At 37.5% G+C, this 21,917-nt stretch overlaps 1 protein-coding gene across 6 annotated transcripts in view; it reads left to right on the top strand.

The window, feature by feature from the left end:
• Window positions 1–8,020: 8,020 nt before the first annotated feature.
• The window catches only part of ATP9B (ATPase phospholipid transporting 9B), a 460,772-nt gene continuing 446,875 nt past the window's right edge, over window positions 8,021–21,917 (top strand). For 5 of the 6 annotated variants that reach the window (XM_020986912.2, XM_020986914.2, XM_020986916.2 and 2 more), the window contains exon 1: window positions 8,021–8,216. In XM_020986912.2, coding sequence (XP_020842571.1) covers window positions 8,092–8,216 — 125 coding nt within the window. In that variant the 5' untranslated portion in view covers window positions 8,021–8,091. The remainder of the gene's footprint in view (window positions 8,217–21,917) is intronic. The other variant, XM_020986915.2, reaches the window with a different exon arrangement.

The raw sequence follows: 21,917 nt of genomic DNA on the forward strand, positions 1-21,917 counted from the left end.
TTGTTCCAAAAGCCTGGATCTTTGGACCTATCAAACACTAAATTATTATGGTCATTTGCCACTATGTACTGTACCTAGTCTATTCCACTGATTTACCATTCTGTTTCTTAGCCAGTCTCAGATTGTTTTGATGATCACCACTTTATAATGTATTTTGTGATCTGTTATGGGTAGGCTGCCTTCCATCATTCTTTTTTCATCAGTTCCTTGGATATTCTTGACCTTTTGTTTTTCCAGATGAATTTTATTACCTTTCCTAGCTCACTAAAATAATTTCTGGTGGTTTGATTGATATGGCACTGAATAAGTAGACTAATTTAGATAGAATTTCATTTTATTGTATTGGCTCAGCCTATCCATGAGCAATTAATATTTTTTTCCAATTGTTTAGAACTGAGTTGATTTGTGTGAAATGTTTTGTAATTGTGCTCATATAGTCCCTGGGTTTATCTTGGCAGGTAGACTCCCTTGTATTTTATATTGTCTGCAGTTATTTAAAATGGCTGCTGGACTTTGTTGATAACATATAGAAATGCTGATGATATATGTGGGTTTATTTTATATGCTACAACTTTGCTAAAGGTGTTAATTATTTCAGCTCGTTTTTAGTTGATTCTCTAGGATCCTCTAAGTATACCATCATGTCGTCTGTGAAGAGTGATAGTTGTTTCCTCATTACCTACTCTAATTCCTTCAACTTCTTTTTCTTCTCTTATTGCTATCACTAGCATTTCTAGTATAATATTGAATAATAGTGGTAGTGATGGGCATCCTTGTTTCACTCTTGATCTTACTGGGAAGGCTTCTAGATTATCCTCATTACAGACAATATTTGCTGATGGTTTTAGGTAGATGCTTCTTATTCTAAGGAAAAATCCATTTATTCCTATGGTTTCTAGTGTTTTTAACAAGAATGGGTGTTGTATTTTGTCTTAGGCTTTTTCTGCATCTGTTGAGATAATCCTATGATTCCTATTGGTTTTGTTACTGACATGATCAATTATGCTGACAGTTTTTCTAATATTGAACCAGCACTGCATTCCTAGTGTAAATTTCACGTGGTTATCATAGTATATGATCCTTGTGACATATCGCTGTAATCTTGCTAGCATTTTATTTAAATTTTTTGCTTCAATATTCATTAGGGAGACTGGCTTATAGTTTTCTTTCTCCATTTTTGTTCTACCTGGTTTAGGTATAAGCATCAAATTCGGGTTGTAAAAGGGACTTCGTAGGATTCCTTTTCCTATTTTTCTAATAGTTTATATAGTGTTGGGATTAATTGTTCTTTAAATGTTTAATAGAATTCACTTATGAATCCTTCTGGCCCTGGGATTTTTTTCTAGGGAGTTCATTGACAGCTTGTTTAATTTCTTTTTCTAAGATGGGTTGGAAAACATTTTTTTTCAAATATTTTTGAAAAATTCCTTTTAAATGATCAGTTTGATGGCAAAGTAGCAGATAATGGTTTTCTCTTTTGAATCTTTATTATCTTTTCTTTCTTATTTCTGATTTGCAGCATTTGCTTTTCCTCTCTACTCCTTTTAATTAAATTTATTATTTATCAAATTTATTGGTAATTTAAAAAATTCTTAATTCAGTTAATTTTCTATTTTGCTAATTATCTTTAATTTAGGAGTTTTCTTGCTTTTATTAGGCTTACTTCTTTTTTTCAAACTGAGATTTCACTTTTAAATATAAGCATTTGAAGATATAAATTTGCTCCAAGTGCTGCTTTGGCTGATTTTTATGCATTACATACATTTTAATGTAATATATTTATGTTATTATTATTAATATGATTTATGTTTTTTCTATAATTTAATCCACATTTAATCCATTACTTAGCTAGTCATTCGTACATTATCCAGAACCCATGCAAAAATGCTGTCGATTCATGTAAAATACTGATGAACTTCTCTGGGCAACCAGATTTTGCCATGACCTTCCACAAGCCCTCACAACTGACAGTATCAAAGGCCTTGGTCAGATTGACAAACAATGTGTAAAGACCTGTGTTCTGCTCCTGGCATTTCTCCTAGAATTGTTGGAGAGCAAACACCATATTAACCATTCCTCAGCCCTTTCTGAAGCCACACTGGTTCTTGGGTAGATGATCATCTTCCAGGTGAAGGATTAGCCTATCAAAGAGGGCTCTGGTAAGAATCTTGCTAGTAATGACTTAGAAAGGGACTCTTCTGTGATTGTTACAGGACAATCTATTTCCTTAACCTTTGTAAAGATGGACAATGAATTCCTTGAACTATTTGGGGATAACTTCCTCTTGCCATATAATATGGAAAATTTCAGTCTTTTGTATAAGGACTAGACCCCTGCCTTGTAAATCTCAGCTGGAATAGAATCAGCACCAGGCACTTTGCCACATGAGAGGAGCCTAATGGCATTCAAAACCTCTTCTTCAGTTGGAAATTTGGCTATACAGGGATTGACTTCAACCTGATGTATGCAGTCAATGGTTTCAGCACTGATTGATGCCATTCTGTTGGGAACACTATAGAAGTATTCAGCTCATCTCTCCAGGATTATGCCCTTATCACTAATCAATGTGGCTTCATCAGTACTAAGTAGTTGAGATACAACATAGGTCTCTGGCCAATAAATAGCCTTTAGGGCATCATAAAAGTGCTTTGGATTGTTACTATCAGCATAAAACTGAATTTTGTCTGCCTTCTTTCTAAGCCAAGAATCCTGCATCTCTCTCTCAGCTTTGCTTGTACTTTACTTTTTTTTTTTGTACTTTACTTTTGATCAGAGTTAAATGCTGTCTTCTTAGAGAGAGATTAACTATCCTGCTGTTAAACCCTATGGAGTTCTCATTTTTTTGTTTATCAGCTTCTGAATTTCCCCATCATTTTTATCAAACCAGTCTTGATGTTTGCAAGTGTTCTGGCACAGACAAGTAAATGCAGTGCTGTATGTCAAATCTCCAAAAGTTGCCCACTGCTTTACTGCTCCACTGTTGGCTCAGCTTTCCTGCCAAGTTATCAGTGTTGTTCCCTATCTGAGAAGTGCTCTAATCTGTTGACATTAAATCTTCTGGTAGTCATCTTGTCTTGGGGCCTCCACTTTTGCTGAATGCAAATATTTAGCCTGGAGAAGATGTCTGTGATCAGTCTGTGCCACACATTGCCTTTGTCACTCTCATATCCTATGTGTCTCTTATCCTTACAATGACATAGTCTATTAACTGCCAACTTTCCTTTCAAGTTAGCAACAAACTGCTTCTGCTCAGAAAAGCTCTAATCTGTTGCATTAGTTCTTTTTGTAGTCATCTTGCCTTGGGGTTACCACTTCTGTTCAATGAGAATGTTTAGCTTGGAGAGGATAAGTCTATGATCAATCCAACACTGTGCCATACATCACCTTCATCCTCTCACATTCAATCTCTTATCCTTAAAATGACATAGTCTATGAAATGCCAGAGTTTTCTGTGAGAGTGTATCCATAAAGTTTTATGTTTAGGTAAATGGAAGACAGTATTGGTGATGAGAAGGTCATGAGATGCACAAATCTTTAGTAGTAAGTGACTGTTGCTGTTGCTGTTTCCAACTCCACTCCTCCCAAGGACTTCCTGCCATGCCTGGTACTCTGAACCTACTCTCACTTTATAGTCATCCAGAATTATAAGTTTGTCCTCTTTCCACACACTGATAGTGAGGGACTCCAGGTCTTCATAAAATTTTTCTTCGACCTCATCATGGTTGTCAAGGTGGGAGCACATACATTGATGATGGTAGCTAGGTGGTGCAGTGGATAGAATGCTGGGCCTGAAGTCAGGGAGACTCATCTTCCTGAGTTCAAATCTGACCTCAGGCACTTAGTTAGCTTTGTCACCCTGGGCAAGTCACTTAACCTTGTTTGCCTTAGCTCCTCATTGTAAAATGAGCTGGAGAAGGAAATGGCAAACCACTCCATTATTTTTACCAAGAAAACCCAAATAGGGTCATGAAGAGTCAGACATGACTGAAATGACTGAATGACTTCCTGACTCCATGCCCAGGAGACTTATCCACTATGCCACTTAGCTGCCTCTTCAGGCTCAGAAGCTTGGAGCTCAGAAGGAATTTAAAAGTTCACTGCTCATCCATATTATCTATCCAAGATATATCTTATCCAAGATAAGCTCTATGAACTGTCCATATATAAGCACACCAGAGTCTAGACCAGGGCTGGGAAATCTGCAGCCTCAAGGTCACATGTGGCCTTCTAGGTCCTTGGGTTCTTAGACTCAACTCAAATACCAGTAAGCCCTCATTTTTAAAGCACTTTCATGGGATAACTCCTTTCTGATTAGGGAATCCCAGTTTCATGAAAGTGTGAATTTTAAGTGCTAATTGTGAGAAATAAAAGAGTTAAGTTTCCACATAAGTAGACAGAAATCAGCACTGTGGTAAAAGACTGGGAATCACTTCAAGGCCAACCAATCAGGGAAAGCAAGTGGGTGATAAGAAACCACAAAGGAGGGGCCTGGGATGAACCAGGTAAGATTATAGCCCCAAGGATCAGGACCAATGCAGATCCGGAAGGGAGGAATTAGGCAGTTACTGACTATAAAGCTAGCTCTGGCTTCTGTACAAAGTAAGTGTGTCCCCTTCTCCAGAGAAACAAAAGGAACGCACTTTAACCTCTTTAATAAAAAGTCTTTGAGGCATCAATCTTCAGATTTGAGTGTGGAGTCAAACATAATTTATCCACAACAAGAAAGTTCATTGCTTGTTCTTACTGTCTGTGGAAAATGATGTTATTGTTTGGCCATTTTTCAGTCCTGTTCACTTTTCGTAACCACGTTTGGGGTTTTCTTGGCAAATATACTGGGAGTGGTTTGCTGTTTCCTTCTCCAGCTCATTCTACAGATGAGGAGACTGAGGCAAACAGGGTTAAGTGACTTGCCCAGGATCACACAGCTAGTAAATATCTGAGGCTGGATTTGAACACAGGTCTTCCTGACTCCAGGCCTGGTGCTCTATCCACTGTACCACTTAGCTGGAAGATGATGGAGACAGGATAACAAGATCAGATCGGGAGCCATCTGAAGGCACTCCTGACACTATAGTGGCTACCACTGTGACCCAAATGGGCTGATTTTGCTGTAACACCAATCTTGCCGTTAACTCCTGAAAACTCATGCAGTTGCTTGCTGAGCCTATGACCAATCTGTAGCTGGTCCTCTTATGAGATGGGAGAAACAGTGTCCATGGTGACCCTAGTACCAATACAAATGTTACTGGAATCATAAAATGTGCCCTGAGGTTGATGAGAGTCACAGCTATATAATAATAATAATAAAACTACCATTTATATAGTGCTTTAAAGTTTACAAAGCACTTTTACATGTTAACTCATTTAATCTTTACAACATGAGGAACCTTGCTATTATTATCCCTATTTTTACAGACAAGGAAACTGAAGCTGGGAGAGGTTAAAGTGATTTAAGGTCACACAGATAATAAGAGTCTGAGGTAGAGGAAAAAGTATCCTAAAGAGTTTTTTTTAATCTTCCAAATAGTTCTTTTCACTACAAAGGGAGCAAGCCTAGAAGTAAGCAGGTAGGTGGAGCACAATAGGTTTGTTTTATTTTTTTGAAGAATTTATGCATTTCTTCTTGAAATTCTACATAAGAATTCTGACTTAAATATAGTTTGTATGCATGGGTAGAAGATTAGAAAAAGATACTAATATTAGAGAAAAAAGGCCTCAATTTATGATTATTACTGCATGCAATTGTGTGCTTGTCTGTGTTCTCTCTTAAATTCTCCACAGAAGGTCTGCCCTAAATGCTGGGCCATTCTTCTGGATGTCTTGATATTTCATGGATACCAACAGGATGCAAGGACTATCCATGTTGGTCTTCAATCTTGCTAAATGACCGGCCCACTTTCTTTTCTAATCATAATCTTTTCTAAGGATGCTCTTCATAATGCTTTTCCTGTTCAGTTATTTCTTATTTGAAGGAATACTTGAATAACTTAAACCCAATACATGTCTCTTCATTGATCTTGGGGTGATTTGCAACTTTAATTCTTTGGAAATTGTGATATTTCCTGATTCAGTTATACAACATAACCAGAAAAATATTGATGTGTAGGGGTTACGAAAAGCACTGCTCAGTTACTCAAAGATAGTCGAGTCTTTTCTCCCCATCCTATTTAATTCTGTGCCCTGATGATATGAGTCCTTGAAAGGCATAATAGGAACAACTTCGTTTAATGATCTCATTACTATCAAATGATGTGTAAAACAAGGAATTGTATGCTTACCAAAGTTCTTTGCCATGGGTAGGAGGAATGATTTTGGGCAAATCTCTTATCCAATCTTTCTGGCCCTTCAATATACTCAATTATAACATTAGATGACTGCAGAGACTCTTTCTAGCTCTTTTTATGTATAACATGGATTCCAAATGAAATAAGGTATCCTTATACAAGTTGTTTGATGTTTCTTGACCGTTGACATTGTGTTGATTGCATGGAGTTCTGGAATGATGAATAGCTTCCTCAGTAATATACATGATTACTTGAACAAATTCAACCTATCTACATAGGAAAAACCAAGTAGATGAAGAATTCCAGACAATGCATGTTTTGTCTAGACCAGGGGTGGGGAACCCGAGGCTTCAAGGCCACATGTGGCCTTCTATGTCATTGGGTGCAGGCGGCCCTTTGACTGAATCCAAATTTCACAGAACAAATCCTCTTAAGATTTGAACTCAGATACTCCTGACTCCAGGGCAGGTACTTTATCCACCTAGCTGCCCCTCAGAACCTCCTTTGTAAGGAGGAGGCTCAGGCCAACCATCTTTATTCCTCTCTACGCTTCCCTTCTGTCTCTTCACTGGACCATGTCTATCTTGCCCCAGGATACTTTCAACCACCTCATCTCCTTTTCAACTTCCTTTTATGTGTTCTCCCTTTTAGAGGGGTAGCTAGGGTGGCACAATGGGTAGGGTGCTGGGCCTGAAGTCAGGAAGACTCATCTTCCTGAGTTCAAAGCTGGCCTCAGACACTTGTTAGCTGTGTGACCTTGGACAAGTCACTTTAACTCTTAGATCTTCACTGTAAAATGAGCTGGAGAAGGAACTAGCAAATCACTTCAGTCTCTTTGCCAGCTCCAAATGCGGTCACAAAAAGTTGGACAGGCCTGAATAAGTCCCTTTTAGAATGTAAGCTCCTCATCTTTCTGCTGGCATTTGTATTCCCAGCACTTAGCACCATGCCTGGCCCATATTAATTGCTTAATAAATACTTGTTGACTTCATTCTTGAAGTCCCTATAGGAAAACAAAACAAAACATTTGTTGTCTTATCTGTAGCACTTGAGATTTCCAATTTTTTGCTTGCCTCCTCTGGCCACTAAGTACCATCCTGCAAGAGAGAAGTGGGAAACAGGGTGCAATCTGGGGACTGTTTGGAGGAGGGAATGTCTTTCTGGCATCCGGCGCGTCTTTAGGAGCTGTGACATTAGCGGCTTAGTGACAAGTAGCTTATGAATTATTATTAAAGGTCCCTCCTCCCTCAGGCCCAAGCTCTTAGCATCCTGCAGGCCTACACACCCCAAGATGCAGCCCCAGCTGTCCTGAGGCCAGGGGGTGGATGGTGTTTTCCAAACTGAGACGAATACAGACGACCACCCAAGATGGTGGTCCATATGGGACTATTGCACTTGTGCCAGGCCTCGCTCTCCTAGTGCCAGCTGCTCCAGACACTCCCATTCATCCCTGGCCCTAGAAATTGGCGAGCAAGCCTCCATTCAAATATTCCACCCCCTCCGCCAAGAGCCCCAGGCTGTGGATGAAGCGCATGCGTCCAGTCCATCACTTCTCCAGGTGGGGAAGAGACGCTACCGACCCAGCCTCTCCCGCGCTCCGCGCCATTGTCGGCGTGTGACGCCACCCGAGAAGAGGCCTGTAGGGAGGGACCCGCGTTTTCATTGGACACCTCCTCGAGGCGTGCGCGTGCGGGTGACGCGCCCGTTCCCAGCTCGGGGAGGGAGGCGGGGGCAAAAGAAGGGGAGGGGTTAGGAGAAGGAGGAGGAAGAGGAGGAGGCGGCGGCTGGGGTCGGGGGCGGCCGGAACATGGCGGACCAGATCCCGCTGTACCCTGTGCGCAGCGCCGTTGTGGCGGCACTAGCCGCCAACCGCAAACGAGCGGCCTACTACAGCGCCACGGGGTCCGGGCCTGGGGGCGAGCGGCATAACAGGTAACCGCGAGGGCGGGGTCAGACGCCCCCCTTCCCCTTCTCCCTCTCGTCCCCCGCCAGCCTCTCCCGCGGCCCCCTCTCTCCCTAGCCCTCAGCCTCCGGCCTGCGATGCCCCGGGTGCGCACAGGCTGCTGTGCGTCCTGGGCGCTCCGACCAGGGCCCCGGCGGGGTCGGGGGCGGCGCTCACCTGTCCCATTCGGAGCATCTCCGGGGCGGGGCCTCCCCGGCCCGACCCCTGCAGGGAGGCCCGCCCTTGACCGTCGCCCTAGACCTCAAGCTGCTCTCTCGGGTCCCCCCCCTTCCACCTGCCCCCCCTATCCCCGAACTACCTGGGCAGCTAGGCCTCGTTTCGGTTTTGCTTCGAACCTAGAGTTGCGAGGTGAAGGCGGCAGGGGCGTTGTTGCTGGCGATGCTTCGTTTTGCTCCGGGGCAGGGGCTGGCTTGGCAACATTAAGTCATTTGGCCCATGTTCCTGTGTGTCCAGAGGGGCTAGAGGCCGGGCAGGGTGAAATTTATTCGATGCTTTGTGCACTGTGTAAATACTTAAGATTCCTCCTCGAGATATCAAATGTGGAGGGTCTTGGAAACAGCGAATGCATTCAGAAATTTCTGTATTGGTGGAACCAGTCCTGGTCTCGCTATTCCTTGGGTAATTTCGGAAAGGCAAAGTGGCGAGTGTGAAGAATAAAAAAGGCCCTCTTTGGCTGAACTTAAAAACATTTGTCATGAAGTTGAAATAAAATAATTGGTTATATCTAAACACATACTTCTTCGGTGAGTTTTCACCCAGTATCTATTAGGAGGGAGGAGTACTTCTCTGAATTAAAAAAAATATACCCAGTCCATCATAAAGTCATTGAGGACCTTGTGCTTTCGCACCTTTGCAAAGTGTAATTCTGGCAATAACTCAGCTATTATAAGGAGACATTCTTTTCATTTTTCAGTTTATAGTTGTAAAGTGCCTTCAACGAAGTATATTATGAGAATCATATTCTTAGCTCCTCTGGCAAACTATTGGCTTGAAGTTAACAGTGATTGGTGGTAGAATTATGCTACTCCTCCCTCCCAACAGAATTTTAGACTTTGAAAGGAACTTAGAAAGTCAATCCTGCATTTTACAGTTAAGGAAAATGAGACTTTAAAAACTTAAATGACGCGTCTGAGTCACACAGAGGTCTAGAACTAGAACCTAATCAGTTCTTTTAATCCCTTCAGTGTTCTTTTTACCTTATTGCTACCTTCTGCCCATTTAGTATATTACGTCATTCCTATCTCATACCTTTTAACTTACCTTTTTTTTTTGGTAGATGAAACTAGATAAAAAACCGGAATAAACGAGAGAAGAAACTTTTAAAAAGGAAAAAAAATGCATTTGGAGTCCTTGAAATTTTTACTTCATGAATTTGTAATCTTTCTGTACATAGTTTAGTTTACTACAAATCTTGACAGACAATTTTTGTAGGCTTTTCTTAGCTGAAGTTCCAATCTGTAATGGAACTGGGTTCTATGACTGTGTCCACCAGTGGTTTTCTGGTGATGTCCTCTTCCACTTCTGAGAAAGGGTAGGGAGAAGCAAGTGATAGAATGGAAAAAAGCTCCTTGGCTTTAGCTACTCTACTGACTTCTACGTTAAGCTAGATTATTTTGTTGTAAACCTATTTTTCAGTTTGTTAATGCATAATTATAATTTTTGCTATAGTGAGCTATCTTATTACCTATAATTGTAATGTGTGAAGGAAATGCTTATTGTAATGGAGATATCCTTTACTGGTGAGTAATTACCACTTTTTGTTAAGTGTAGAATTCCTCAGTCTGTGACTGGGATGAAGATGCAAAATGCTAATTCATTATGGGCTTAAATCATATCTCCATATATGTTTTTGGTTTACTCTGAAGAGTAGAGCTTGTGGCCAAGGTCAGGCACCATTCCCCTTTTCCCTTTTGAAACTTGAGGTTGTCTGAGGGTCTTTGAGGGTCTTTGCCATCCCTTCTCTGTTTTTCCCTTAAATATAGAGGATCAGACAATGACTTTAGGAGTTGTTTGGTCCAGGAATATTTACAGCCAGCTACTCATAAGTCTTATTTAGAAGTGGTTTAGGATTGGAGTATATACTTTGCTTTTCACAGTTCCTGGCACAGAGTAGGTGCTTGATAAATGTTTATTGAATTGAATTGTCCTCCTTGGGATCTGATGTCCTATAATAAAAGCTACCTTTTATATAACATGTCTCCATCTTTAGCAGTTTCTAGCTGCTCTACTTTTTACAGAGAGAGAGTTTCAGCTATTGGAACTCTCTGACCATGTCACCTCCATACTCCTAACCTAGCCTCCTCCTACCCTTCCAGTTTTATAGCTTCCTGTCTAAACTGTCCTCCAACACTATTCTTCCAACAAGACACTTCATTTATTTCTGGGCATTTTTTCTGGCTGTCCCCCATGCCTGGAATGCCCTCCTTCCTCACCTTGGTTTCCTTTCAGTTCCAGATAAAATCTCATCTTCCACAGTCAGCTTTTTCCAACCTCTCTTTGATTCTAGTGCCTTCCCACTCTTGTTTTTTTTCCCCCTATTCATCCAGGGTATAGCTTTGCTTGTTGTCTCTCCCATTAGATAATGAGCTACTTGAGGGCAGGGATTGTTTTTTGAAGTACTTATCTTTACATTTTTGAGGCACTCAGAGAAATATAATTCAGTCTGTCTTCTCAAGGAAGTTATGGAGATAAAGCATAAAAACATGAAAACTCACTTAATACAAGACTTAAATAACAAACTAATATTTTCTTTGTCCTAGAGTCAAAGAAGTCATGCACTTTTTTTCCCCAGTGTAGATTGTTACTTTTTTGGCTATTTAATCTTAAAGAATTGACTGGGATACTAGAAGTTAAGTGATTTCCCCAGGGTCAGACATCCAGTATATGGCTAGCGCAGCACTTGAATCCAGGGTTATCTGGCTCTCAGGCTAGCCATCTACCTACTAGAACGTGTGACTAACAACAACAACTATCAGCATATAGTGCTTTAAAGTTTCTGAATCTCTTTACATATTATCTCATTTGAGGATCATAAACCTGTGAAGATAGGTATTATCTCCATTTTATATATGAACAAACGAGATTTAGACAGGTTAGGCTATTTTGGAATGATCACATAAGAAAACAAGTAGCAGAGGCAAAATCGTTTCCTGCCTTTTATTTTTATAAAAATTTATCTTTGTTTCCTACTTTTCTCTCTTACTCCCTTCCATTAAGAAGGCAAGAAATATGATACCCATTATACATATGAAGTCATGCGAAACATTTCCACATTAGCTGTGTTCTGAACAAAAGAAAAAAAGGAAAAAATATGCTTCTATCTGCATTCTGAATCTACCTGGTTTCTATTTGGATGTGGGTAACATTTTTCATCATGAGCCCTTTGGAGTTGTGGATCATTGTCTTAATCAGAGTTACTAAGTCTTTGACAATTGATTATCTTTACAATATTGCTGTTACTGTATAGATTGTTCTGGTTCTGCTAGTGTCATTTTGCATCAGTTCATATAAATCTTCCCAGGTTTTTCTGAAACCATCCCATTCATCATTGCCTTCCTGCCTTGTTTTTAATTCTTTTTAAAAAGTGTTTTGTAATTGAATTTATATATTGGGAATGTGTTTTGATAGGCTCATTTCCAGAGGTTTACGCATTTTGGAATTATTTATCTTTTTTTATTAATTTATTTTTAGTTTTCAACAACCACTTCCATACACTTTTGAGTTTTAAATTTTTCCCCCTCCCTCTTTTCCTACCTTCCCAAGATGGCACGCAATCTGATATATGCTCTACATATACATTCCTATTAAACATATTTTCACATTAGTCATGTTGTAAGGAAGAATTAGAACCAATATGAGGAACCACAAGAAAGGAAACTAAACAGAAGGGAAAAAAAAGAGCAAACAGTATGCTTCAGTCTGCATTCTAACTCCATAATTCTTTCTCTGGATGTGGATAGCATTTTCCATCATGAGACTTTTGGAGATGTCTTAGTTCCTTGCATTGCTGAGAAGAGCTAAGTCTACCAAAGTTAGTCATCACACAGTGTGACTATTACTGTGTACAGTGTTCTCCTGGTTTTGCTTACTTCAGGCAGCATCAGTTCATATAGCTATTCTTCATCTGAAAACTGCCTGTTCATATTCTTTGACCATTTATTGATTGGGGAATGACTTGTATTCTTATAAATTTGACTTAGTTCTCTATATGTTTTAGAAATGAAACCTTTATCAGGTACTGGTTGTAAAAATTCTTTCCCAGTTTTCTGCTTCCTCCCTAAGCTTGGTTGCATTGGCTTTGTTTGTGCAAACACTTTTCAATTTGATATAATCAAAATTATCCATTTTGGAGTTTTTTTGAATGGGATTTTCTTTTCTATTAGCCATTCCTAGATTTTGCTATTGTTTTATAGAAATCAGTCATCAGTTTATTACTATGATTGTGCTAGGTACTAGAATGTTGATTATTTCTTTGTTAATTTATTTTGGATCCTACTTTACTAAAGCTATTTTGTCTCTTTCTCCCCTTTCTTCCCTCTTCCCCCATGTGTCTAGGATTTTCTATACAGATTATGATGTGCTCAGTATCTAGGGATGATTTAGCTCTTTTCTAATGTTTATGCCTTTAATTTATTTCTTTTATTGCTGTAACTAGTACTTTTAGAACTATGTCATATAAAAGTGGAGGAAAGAAAGCATCCTTGCTTTTCACTTATTTTACTTGGGAATGCTTCTATTGTGTTCCCATTGAATGTGATGCTAGTTTTACAATTATAATGACCGGTCTGTTTCAATGCTTTTTAGAGTTTTTAAGCAATAATGCATGTTGTGTCTCATCAAAACTTTTTTCTTTGTATTTTGGCATATGGATTGGAGCATTTAAGAAATGTGATTAATTATGTTAATTGCTTTTCTAATGTTGAACCATCCATCACTTCTTACATCTTTGGTATAAATCCACCTTGGTCATAATGAATATATTTTTGTATATTTGTATTATTTTTGACTATGATTATATTTAGAAGTTTTACATCACTATTCTTAAGTGATGTGGGCCTATAGTTATTTTTCTTTGCTTTCACCTTCCCTGGCTTAGATTTTGGGACTATATTTGTCTAATAAAAAAGGGTCTGGTACAGTGTTTTCTTACTCACTTTTTTTCAGAATAATTTTTGTGGCATATTGCATTTTAAGTGTTTGATAGAATTTCTCAAACAATGCATTTGGACTATGCATTCCTCCCTCCCCCTCCCCTTGTTGGGTAGTACTATGTATTTTGTTCAATTTAATTTTCTGAGATTGGGATATGTAAGATCTCAGTTTCATGTTCTATTAATTTTGGAATTTTTTTTTTTAGATAAGCCATAGTTTCTTTTAAATTCTGGGTTTTGCTTGAAAGTAATTGTGTGTATTAAGTTTTGATAATTTTTTTATTTCTTTTTTGTTGTGATTTCACCTTCATTTTTTATTTTGGTAATTTGGTTTTCTTTTTTTTAAAAAGTTAAAATAGCTAAAGGTATATCAAGTTTGTTAATCTTTTCAAAGAACCAGATTTTAGTTGATAATTTCTACAGTCTTTTTACCTTTTATGTATTTTCCTAATTTTCAAGATTTACTGTTAATGTGCATATTTTTTTGTGTTTTTTTTTAGCTTTTAAGATTGCATACTCACTTCATTAGACCTCTTTTTTTTCTATTTTGTTAATGTAGAATTTCATGTAGATGAAATGTAGATAATCTCTGAGGACAACTTTAGCTACATTCCAGGAATTTTAATGTATTGTGTCATCATTTTTGTTCTTTTACATGCCTGCTATTTGTGTCTTTTTTGTTTTATAGCATTAAGGTAGTTTGGGTAGTATTTTCATTTTTATCACATTGGCAGAGTTTAACCATGGTCAATAAGTATCTCAATTATTTTTTCCTTTTATGAATGTAAATAGTGCTTTGTGGTGATAGTTATAAAAATATTGATTCTGACTTGGTTAATTTCCATGTGTTTTATTGTTTTTTTTTAGTTATTTTGATTGGAATTTTTCTTATCTGTTTTATTCTTTGTAGAAGTAGAGAAGATTTTTATGGATTTATTTTATGTATTTGCTACTTTGCTGAAGCAATTAATTAGCTTAAGTCTTTAATTTTATGGGGCTTTCCCAGGGTATTATCTTCAAGGAATGATAATTTTATTAATTCTTTGCTAGTGTTTAGTTATAATATTTATTTTTTGCTCTCATTGCTAATGTCCTTGTTTTAGTTCACAAGGAACCTGAGGCTGAGAGTGGTTAAGTGACTAATACAGAAGTCACACAGGTGATTTTGAAAGTGGCAGAGCCAGGATTTGAACCTAGAATGCCTATATCCAGATAAGAATTTGGTTGGAAAAGTTTGGTTAAAACTAGTGCAGATTAAACTTTTGTTTTCTTGTGCATTTTAATGAGGATTGTCATTCATTTCTGTGGATAATGAGTTTAAGTAATGCATTTTTTAAAAGGAGCTTGATGATTTCTTTTACTATGGAACATGAGCATTGTCAAAATGACATCATATTTGAAAAATTATTTTGGGCTAGAATTTATAGTTTGTTGTAGGGGCATGTAAATTTATTTTCCCTTCCTGAATAGTTTTACTTGTATTGACTTTTAGGGTTTTAGTTATGTTGGCGTTTGTTCTAACTGTAACATTTCTGTACTTAATACATATATAGTTAAGAAAAATGTTTATTTTTCTCAGGGTGGTATGATGCAAAATTGAAACTTAATGTTCCATTTTAATATTAATTGGTTGGTCAGAAGTGTTAAAGCTATCAATATTTAAACAATTTAAAGGTAGGTTAACTAGAACCAAAGTGAATTTAAAAGTTATGTTTTACTTATATCCATTTAAATTATAGTCCTTGATATGGCACTTGATTTTCTTTTACTCCAGGCAGCCATGTTTTAGTCAAGATTTCTTCCTTTAGTAGCACTCTTGCTGTGAGTTTGATATCTTCTTTGTTCACATTGTTTTCACCGCCTTTTTTTTTAAGTTTCTAGGATAATACGTAATAGTGACATGAGTGACAAACCAATTAAGTGTGTGTGACACCAAGCAACAAAGAAACTAAGATTTTATCTTCATTCTAGCTATTAAAAAATCCATTATTCATTATCTTATTGTTTTTAAATACTGAGGTAAAATTTTATAACACAATGGGAAAATTGCTTTTGAAATAGAATAAATTGCTTGCCAGTTCAAAGGCTGCATTTCTGAAGTAAAGGTTACTAAACAAGATCCTTGTAGTTATTATCTTTACTCAATTCACTTAATTTTTAACAGTGAACTTGTTAAAATTGTGACTCTTGATAGGACACAATCTATGCAAAAACTTCATGAAAAAGTTCACTTGGTGTATTGCATATTGTAATTACACTACTATATTACTATTATATATGATTATACTACTATAAATACTACTATAATTAAACATACTACATTGGTAAGTGGAGTTTTAGTTTTACTTTTAACATTTTATATATTTACAAATTCAGACTTGATTGTATTGAGCTTAAATTTAAATGTCTCCTAATAATTGTTACCTATTGGTCTTCTTTCGATGTATAAGCCATAAAGAATAAGTTGAAACCTGCTTCCAAAGAACATTTCATAGAGATTAAAAGTCAGCTATCCTTTGCTCCTGATTGTTTTTCCTCCTCCTCTTCAGAACAAACGTTAGTTCCTTCAGCTGTCACGTCTTTAATATATATTTCTCATATATATATATATATATATTTTTTTTTTTTCAATCAGTAAAAATCCACCTCCCTCAGTCGATAAATATGTATTAAGCTCCTACTATGAGCCAGGCATTGTACTAAGCACTGGGGATACAGAAAAAGTTCCTGACTTTAAGGAGCTTGCAATCCAGTGAGGGGAACACAGAGGCATCATGAAGTCCAGAGGAGTGCAGCTGGGTGGGAAATAAAGAGGTCACTGGCCTGAGTGACTTTAAATGGAGGCTTTGAGAAGAGCTCGTCATTATGCCCTCCAATCAGAAAGGTTCTGGGGCAGAGGGCACTGATGGAGTTTGAGCACCAAGACTGATGCAGTCTTGTAGAGTGGTGAGGTGCCTAGGGACAGAGTGAAGTCTGCAACTGTTTGAGCACAACCAGAGGCATGTATCCTACCAAGCTTTCTGTCTGGTAATAGCAAGAACAGAAGGCTTCCTTGAGAAAGTCCCAGAGCTGGCAGAAACTTACTAGGAGCCACCAGGAGGGGTAGTGACCTGTATCATGTGGCAGTGTTCAGACTGAGAGAATTTATGTGCTCAGGGGCTCTGAGTCTGTAGCACTCTTTCTTGAGATACTGTGGAGGGCTCTGAGGATATAGCATTTTGAACGTCAAAGATCCAGTGAGGGCTGAACTCTGGGAGGTGAAGGTTGGCATAGGAAACCCGAGAATTAGAGCTGAGACCAAGCAGTGCTGACTACCCTACTCAAAAGTTTAGGAGGGGGCAGACCCTGGCCCTGGCACAAAGTACCAGTTAAGGCACTAAAGCTGGACAGATGAACAAAGCAAAGAAGAAACCAAATAGTAACTATTATTGTTGATCTAGAAACGCTCCAAAATTAAACTTAGAGGGATGAAGTAATACTAACAATTTTAAACAGACTCAGTGGAAAAAAAATGGATTTTATGTGTATTGCAAGAATGCCTAGAACAAGTGTTTTTAACTGAGGTCCATGAATTTACTCTTTTGATATTGCAATTTTATTGCAGTATTACTATTTCCATGTTATTGCTTTCCTGTGTATTTATAATCAGTACCATGCATTTGCAAACATTCTGAGAAGTTCATAGGCTTCATTAGACTGCCAAAATGATGCATGACATAGAAAAGATTAAGAACCCCTGAGAGAAGAAATGAAGCAGGAGATAAAAAGTGAGATAAAATCTTTCAAGGAACAAATTGGAAAGTGAATAAGTAGCTTAAACAAGAAAATGATAATTTTACTCAAGGTATGGATTCCCTCAAAACTAAAATAGACCAAATAAAAATCAATCACTTTATGAATCAGAAAGAAATTAATTGTAACAAAATCAAAACATGGAACAAATAGACAGCATAAGATACTTGATATTTAAAAAAGTGACATGAAAAACAAGATAAGGAGAGATAGTTTAAGAATTATTTGATGTGCTGAAAGCCATCTTTTAAAAAAAATGCCTGCATTTCAAGAAATCAGATGAAAACTTTTAGACCCAGAAGGCAAGGAGAAGGTAGAAAGAATACACTGATCATTTTCTGAAAATATCTTTGAAAGAAAAAAACCTAGGAATGTCACAGCAAAAATCTGGAGTTTCCACATTAAAGAAATAGTACTTCAAGAATCCAGAAAGGATTTCAAGAACTAAGGAGTTATAGGATTGCTGATCATAGGGCGTGGCAGCTTCTTCTAAAAATCAGAGGAAATCTTAGAAAAATAAAATTCCCAGTGGCCGAATAGAATGACTTGCAACCAAGAATAACTTAAACCTGTGAAGCTGAATATATCTTATGGGAAAATTGACTTTTAATGAAATAGAGGACTTTTAAGCACTTTTAATGAAAAGATCAGAGCTGAGTTTGAGCTTTGAAATACAAATTCAGAATTAAGAGAAACTTAGAAAGTTAAATTTCTTTGAGCAGTTGGAAAAGCATCTATGAAGACATAACACTAACATTTTAATAGAGGGAGAAGGAACAAATGCTGCTTTAGTACCTGAATGTCCTGAAAGGCTATTGAGGAAATAGATACAAAAAAATGTACCTAAGGTGGATTGATTCTGTTACCACAAGTTTTAAGAGAGGAAAGAGAAGGGAGAGTAAAAGGAGTCTTCTAGTACAGAAAGGAATAAGGAGGGTGAAATTGGCTATTTTTCATAATTGGAGTGCCTGAGAAGAAGACCTAACTTACTCTAACAGTAGGCCTGTTGTTCAGTAAACAGTAAGGAAGGAGTGGTGTGGGAGTAAGTATCAGATGAACGTCACTCTTATCTAAATCAGAGAAAGGAGGGTTGAACACGCAAATATTTTGGTATAGAAATATATCAGACTCAACAGGAAGCCAGTTAAGGGTGAGGGAAGGGGGATTAAGAAGAAAGGAATTTTAATACCATATTAAAAAAAATTCTTCCAGTCATTCAAGATTTACCTGAGTGCTGCTACTTACATCTTTTATGCCTTTCTATATTTCTGTTCTGTATGTGAGAGACCTCTTCTTCTGCTGGGCAGTTCTCTTTCACCTTTTAAACCCCCATTATAGTTTATACCTATACCTTAACGTGTTCTTATACTTATTTTATTCCCATGATAGATTCAGAATTCCTTGAGGACAGAGTCTATTTGTTTTTATTCCTCAAATTTGTTATTTGTTGATAGAAAGCATTCAATAAATTGAGTATCAGTGAGGTTAAGTGTTGGGGATGCAAAGACAAGAATGAGATGATCTTGCCCTCAAGAAGCTTACATTCTTATAACTGTCAGATAGAGGTATTAAAGTTCAGTTAGGGGAGTGGGGCTGCAAAGGAGTTTTTTTTTTTAACATTCACTTTTATAAGATTTTGAATTCCAGATTTTTCTTCCTCCCCTCCCCCTTCTCCAAGACAGCAAGCAATCTGATACAGCTTATACATGTACAATCATATTAATCATATTTCTACATTAGTCATATTGTGAAAGAAGAATCAGAACAAAATGGAAAAACCACAAAAAAGAGAAAACAAAAAATAAGTGAAAATAGTATGCTTTGATTTGCGTTCAGACTCCATAGTTCTTTCTCTGGATATGGATAGTATTTCCCACCATGAGTCTTTTGGAATTGTCTTGGATCATTGTATTGCTGAGAAGAGCTAAGTCTGTCATAGTTGATCATTGCACAATGTTGCTGTTACTGTGTACAGTGTTCTCCTGGTTCTGCTCACTTCACTCAGCATCAATTCACGTAAGTCTCCAGGTCTTTCTGAAATCTGCCTGCTTACTATTTCTTAGAGCACAATAGTAGGCCATTACATTCATATGCTACAACTTGTTTAGCCATTCCCCACTGGATAGACATCCCCTCAATCTCCAATTCTTTGCCAACACAAAAATATTTTTGTACATGTGGATCCTTTTCCCTTTTTTATGATCTCTTTGGGATACAGACTCAGTAATGGTATTGCTGGATCAAAGGGCATGCCCAGTTTTATAGCCCTTTAGGCATAGTTCCAAATTGTTCTCCAGAATGTTTGGATTAGTTCACAACTCTACCAACATTAGTGTTCCCCCTAATCTTATCCACCATTTATAATTTTTCTTTTCTGTCATATTAGCCAATCTGATAGGTATGAGGTGGAGCCTCAGAGTCATTTTAATTTGCATTTCTCTAATCAATAGTAATTTAGAGCATCTTTTCAAATCACTATAAGAAGCTTTAATTTCTTCATCTGAAAACTGCCTGTTCATATCCTTTGAGCATTTATCAATTGGGGAATGACTTGTATTCTTATAAATTTGACTCAGTTTTCTATATATTTAAGGCCTTTATCAGAAACATCGGCTGTAAAAATTCTTTCCCGACTTTTTGCTTTCCTTCTAATCTTGGTTGCATTAGCTTTGTTTGCGCAAAACTTTTTTAATTTAATGTGATCAAAATTATCCATTTTGTATTTCATAATGTTTTTTCTATCTCTTACTTGGTCATAAATTCTTCCCTTCTCCATAGATCTGACAGGTAAACTATTCCATGCTCTCCTAATTTGCTTATGGTATCACCCTTTATGTCAAAATCATGTACCCATTTTGACCGTATCTTGGTATAGATGGTATACTTGGTATAGATGTGATCTATCCCTAGTTTCTGCCATACTATTTTCCAGTTTTCCCAGCAGTTTTTGTCAGATAGTGGGTTCTTATCCCGGAAACTGGAGTCTTTGGATTTATGAAACAGTAGATTACTATAGGCAAAGGAAGTTTTAGTCTAGGCTGTCACAGGGATTGTGAGTGAAATCATAGGACTGTAGGGTATCATATTTTTGCAACAGCAGCGGTAGTAGTGATTTAATTATTGCTCTAGAGTAAGAATGAGAAGTAGAAGGTCAGTTTCCCAGAGTAAGATCAAGTGGTGGGACTGTGTAGTGTGGGATAGGAAGGGGATAAAATTCTATTCTAGGTTTGCTTACTGACTTTGGGCAAATTACTTAGTTTCTGAGGCTCATCTTTAAAATGAAGTGGTTGAACTAAATAATTTATTGTCTCTTTCAGTTCTAAAATTCTCTGATTCTATAAGTTTATGAGATAGGTAAGAAAAAGTAAAGCAAAAAGAATGATTTGTTATTAGCTCATGGGTGTCCTGTGCAATTATTTTTGTCTTGAGACCTTAAAATAAGGTAATCTCCTTTTGATGATGCCTTATAGATTTTGTAGATATTTAATATACAGCATTAGTTCATAATCTTAGGTAACAGATCATGTTAGAGTTGCCAAGGATACAGAAGAGTGTCAGCATCCTCAGGAGGGAAAAGCTCTCTGAACTTCCAACCAAGGATAAAGCAAGCTTTTCTGTGAAAATAGGAGAGCTATTCAGAGCCCCTCCCCTAAATTTCTGTCAGCAATAATCAGTCAATCAATAAGCATTTATTAAGCTTCTACCATATGCCTAGTACTGTAATAGGCACTGAGGATTCAAATTGAACTAATGAAACACGTCCTATTTGCAAGGAACTTGAATTCTAACAGGGGAGACAACAGGTACCTATAATAAAAATAAATCATGAAACCATGCTTACTGGGTCGACTACAGATTTATGTTATATAATCTCAACTGGGCCCTCACTAAGGCAAGGCATTAATCAAATTGGTTTAATATTTGCTACATTTGCTACAGCTATTTTTCCGAAGCTTTTCATCACTCCTCAAACCTCCCATGGTGTTCCCTATCCCCACCTCTTAACATCTGAGAACCATCCCTCCTTTTTTGTCAAAAAAAGTTGAAGTCATTTGCTAAAAGTGCCCTCTTCTTACCATCCCCCTTCTCATCTTACATCTATCAGATGCCTTCTGGGACTATCTCTACCTTTACCCCTGTCTTACAAGAAGAGGTGGCCTTTCCTTTGCTAAGTAGAACCCAACTACAAACCGAAGTAATCCTATTCTATAGAATATAGCCTTCTGTGTTATTCCCACTCTTTGATTTATCTTCAATCTCTTCCTGTTTACTCATTGCTTCTCTCTTACCAGAAAACACACCCATGTCTTCCCTATCCTCAAAAAAAATCCTTATTTGATCCATTCATCTCTGCTAGCTATTGTCCTGTATTTCTTGCCTTTTCTGACTAAACTCTTTGAGAAGACCATCTACAATTGATGCCCATACTTCCTTTCCTCAATTCTCTTCTTATCTTTCTGCATTCTGGCTTCTGACCTCATCATTAAACCAAAATTACTCTCCAAAGTTCCTAACAGTGTCTTGATTGCTTAATCTAATGACCTATTCTCAATCCTCATTTTTGACCTCTGCAGTTTTTGATGCTGTTTATCTTCCGCTTCTCCTTGATACTCAATCCTCTTTTTTCTGTTTTCATGACACTGCTTGGTTCTCTTATCTTTCTGACTGTTTCTACTCAGGCTCCTTTGCTGGATCTTGTATCCAGGTTACATCTGATAATCATAGGTG

The sequence above is a fragment of the Phascolarctos cinereus genome, unplaced genomic scaffold, assembly GCF_003287225.1.
Source record: "Phascolarctos cinereus isolate Bilbo 61053 unplaced genomic scaffold, phaCin_HiC Scaffold_4;HRSCAF=312, whole genome shotgun sequence".
Taxonomy (NCBI): domain Eukaryota; kingdom Metazoa; phylum Chordata; class Mammalia; order Diprotodontia; family Phascolarctidae; genus Phascolarctos; species Phascolarctos cinereus.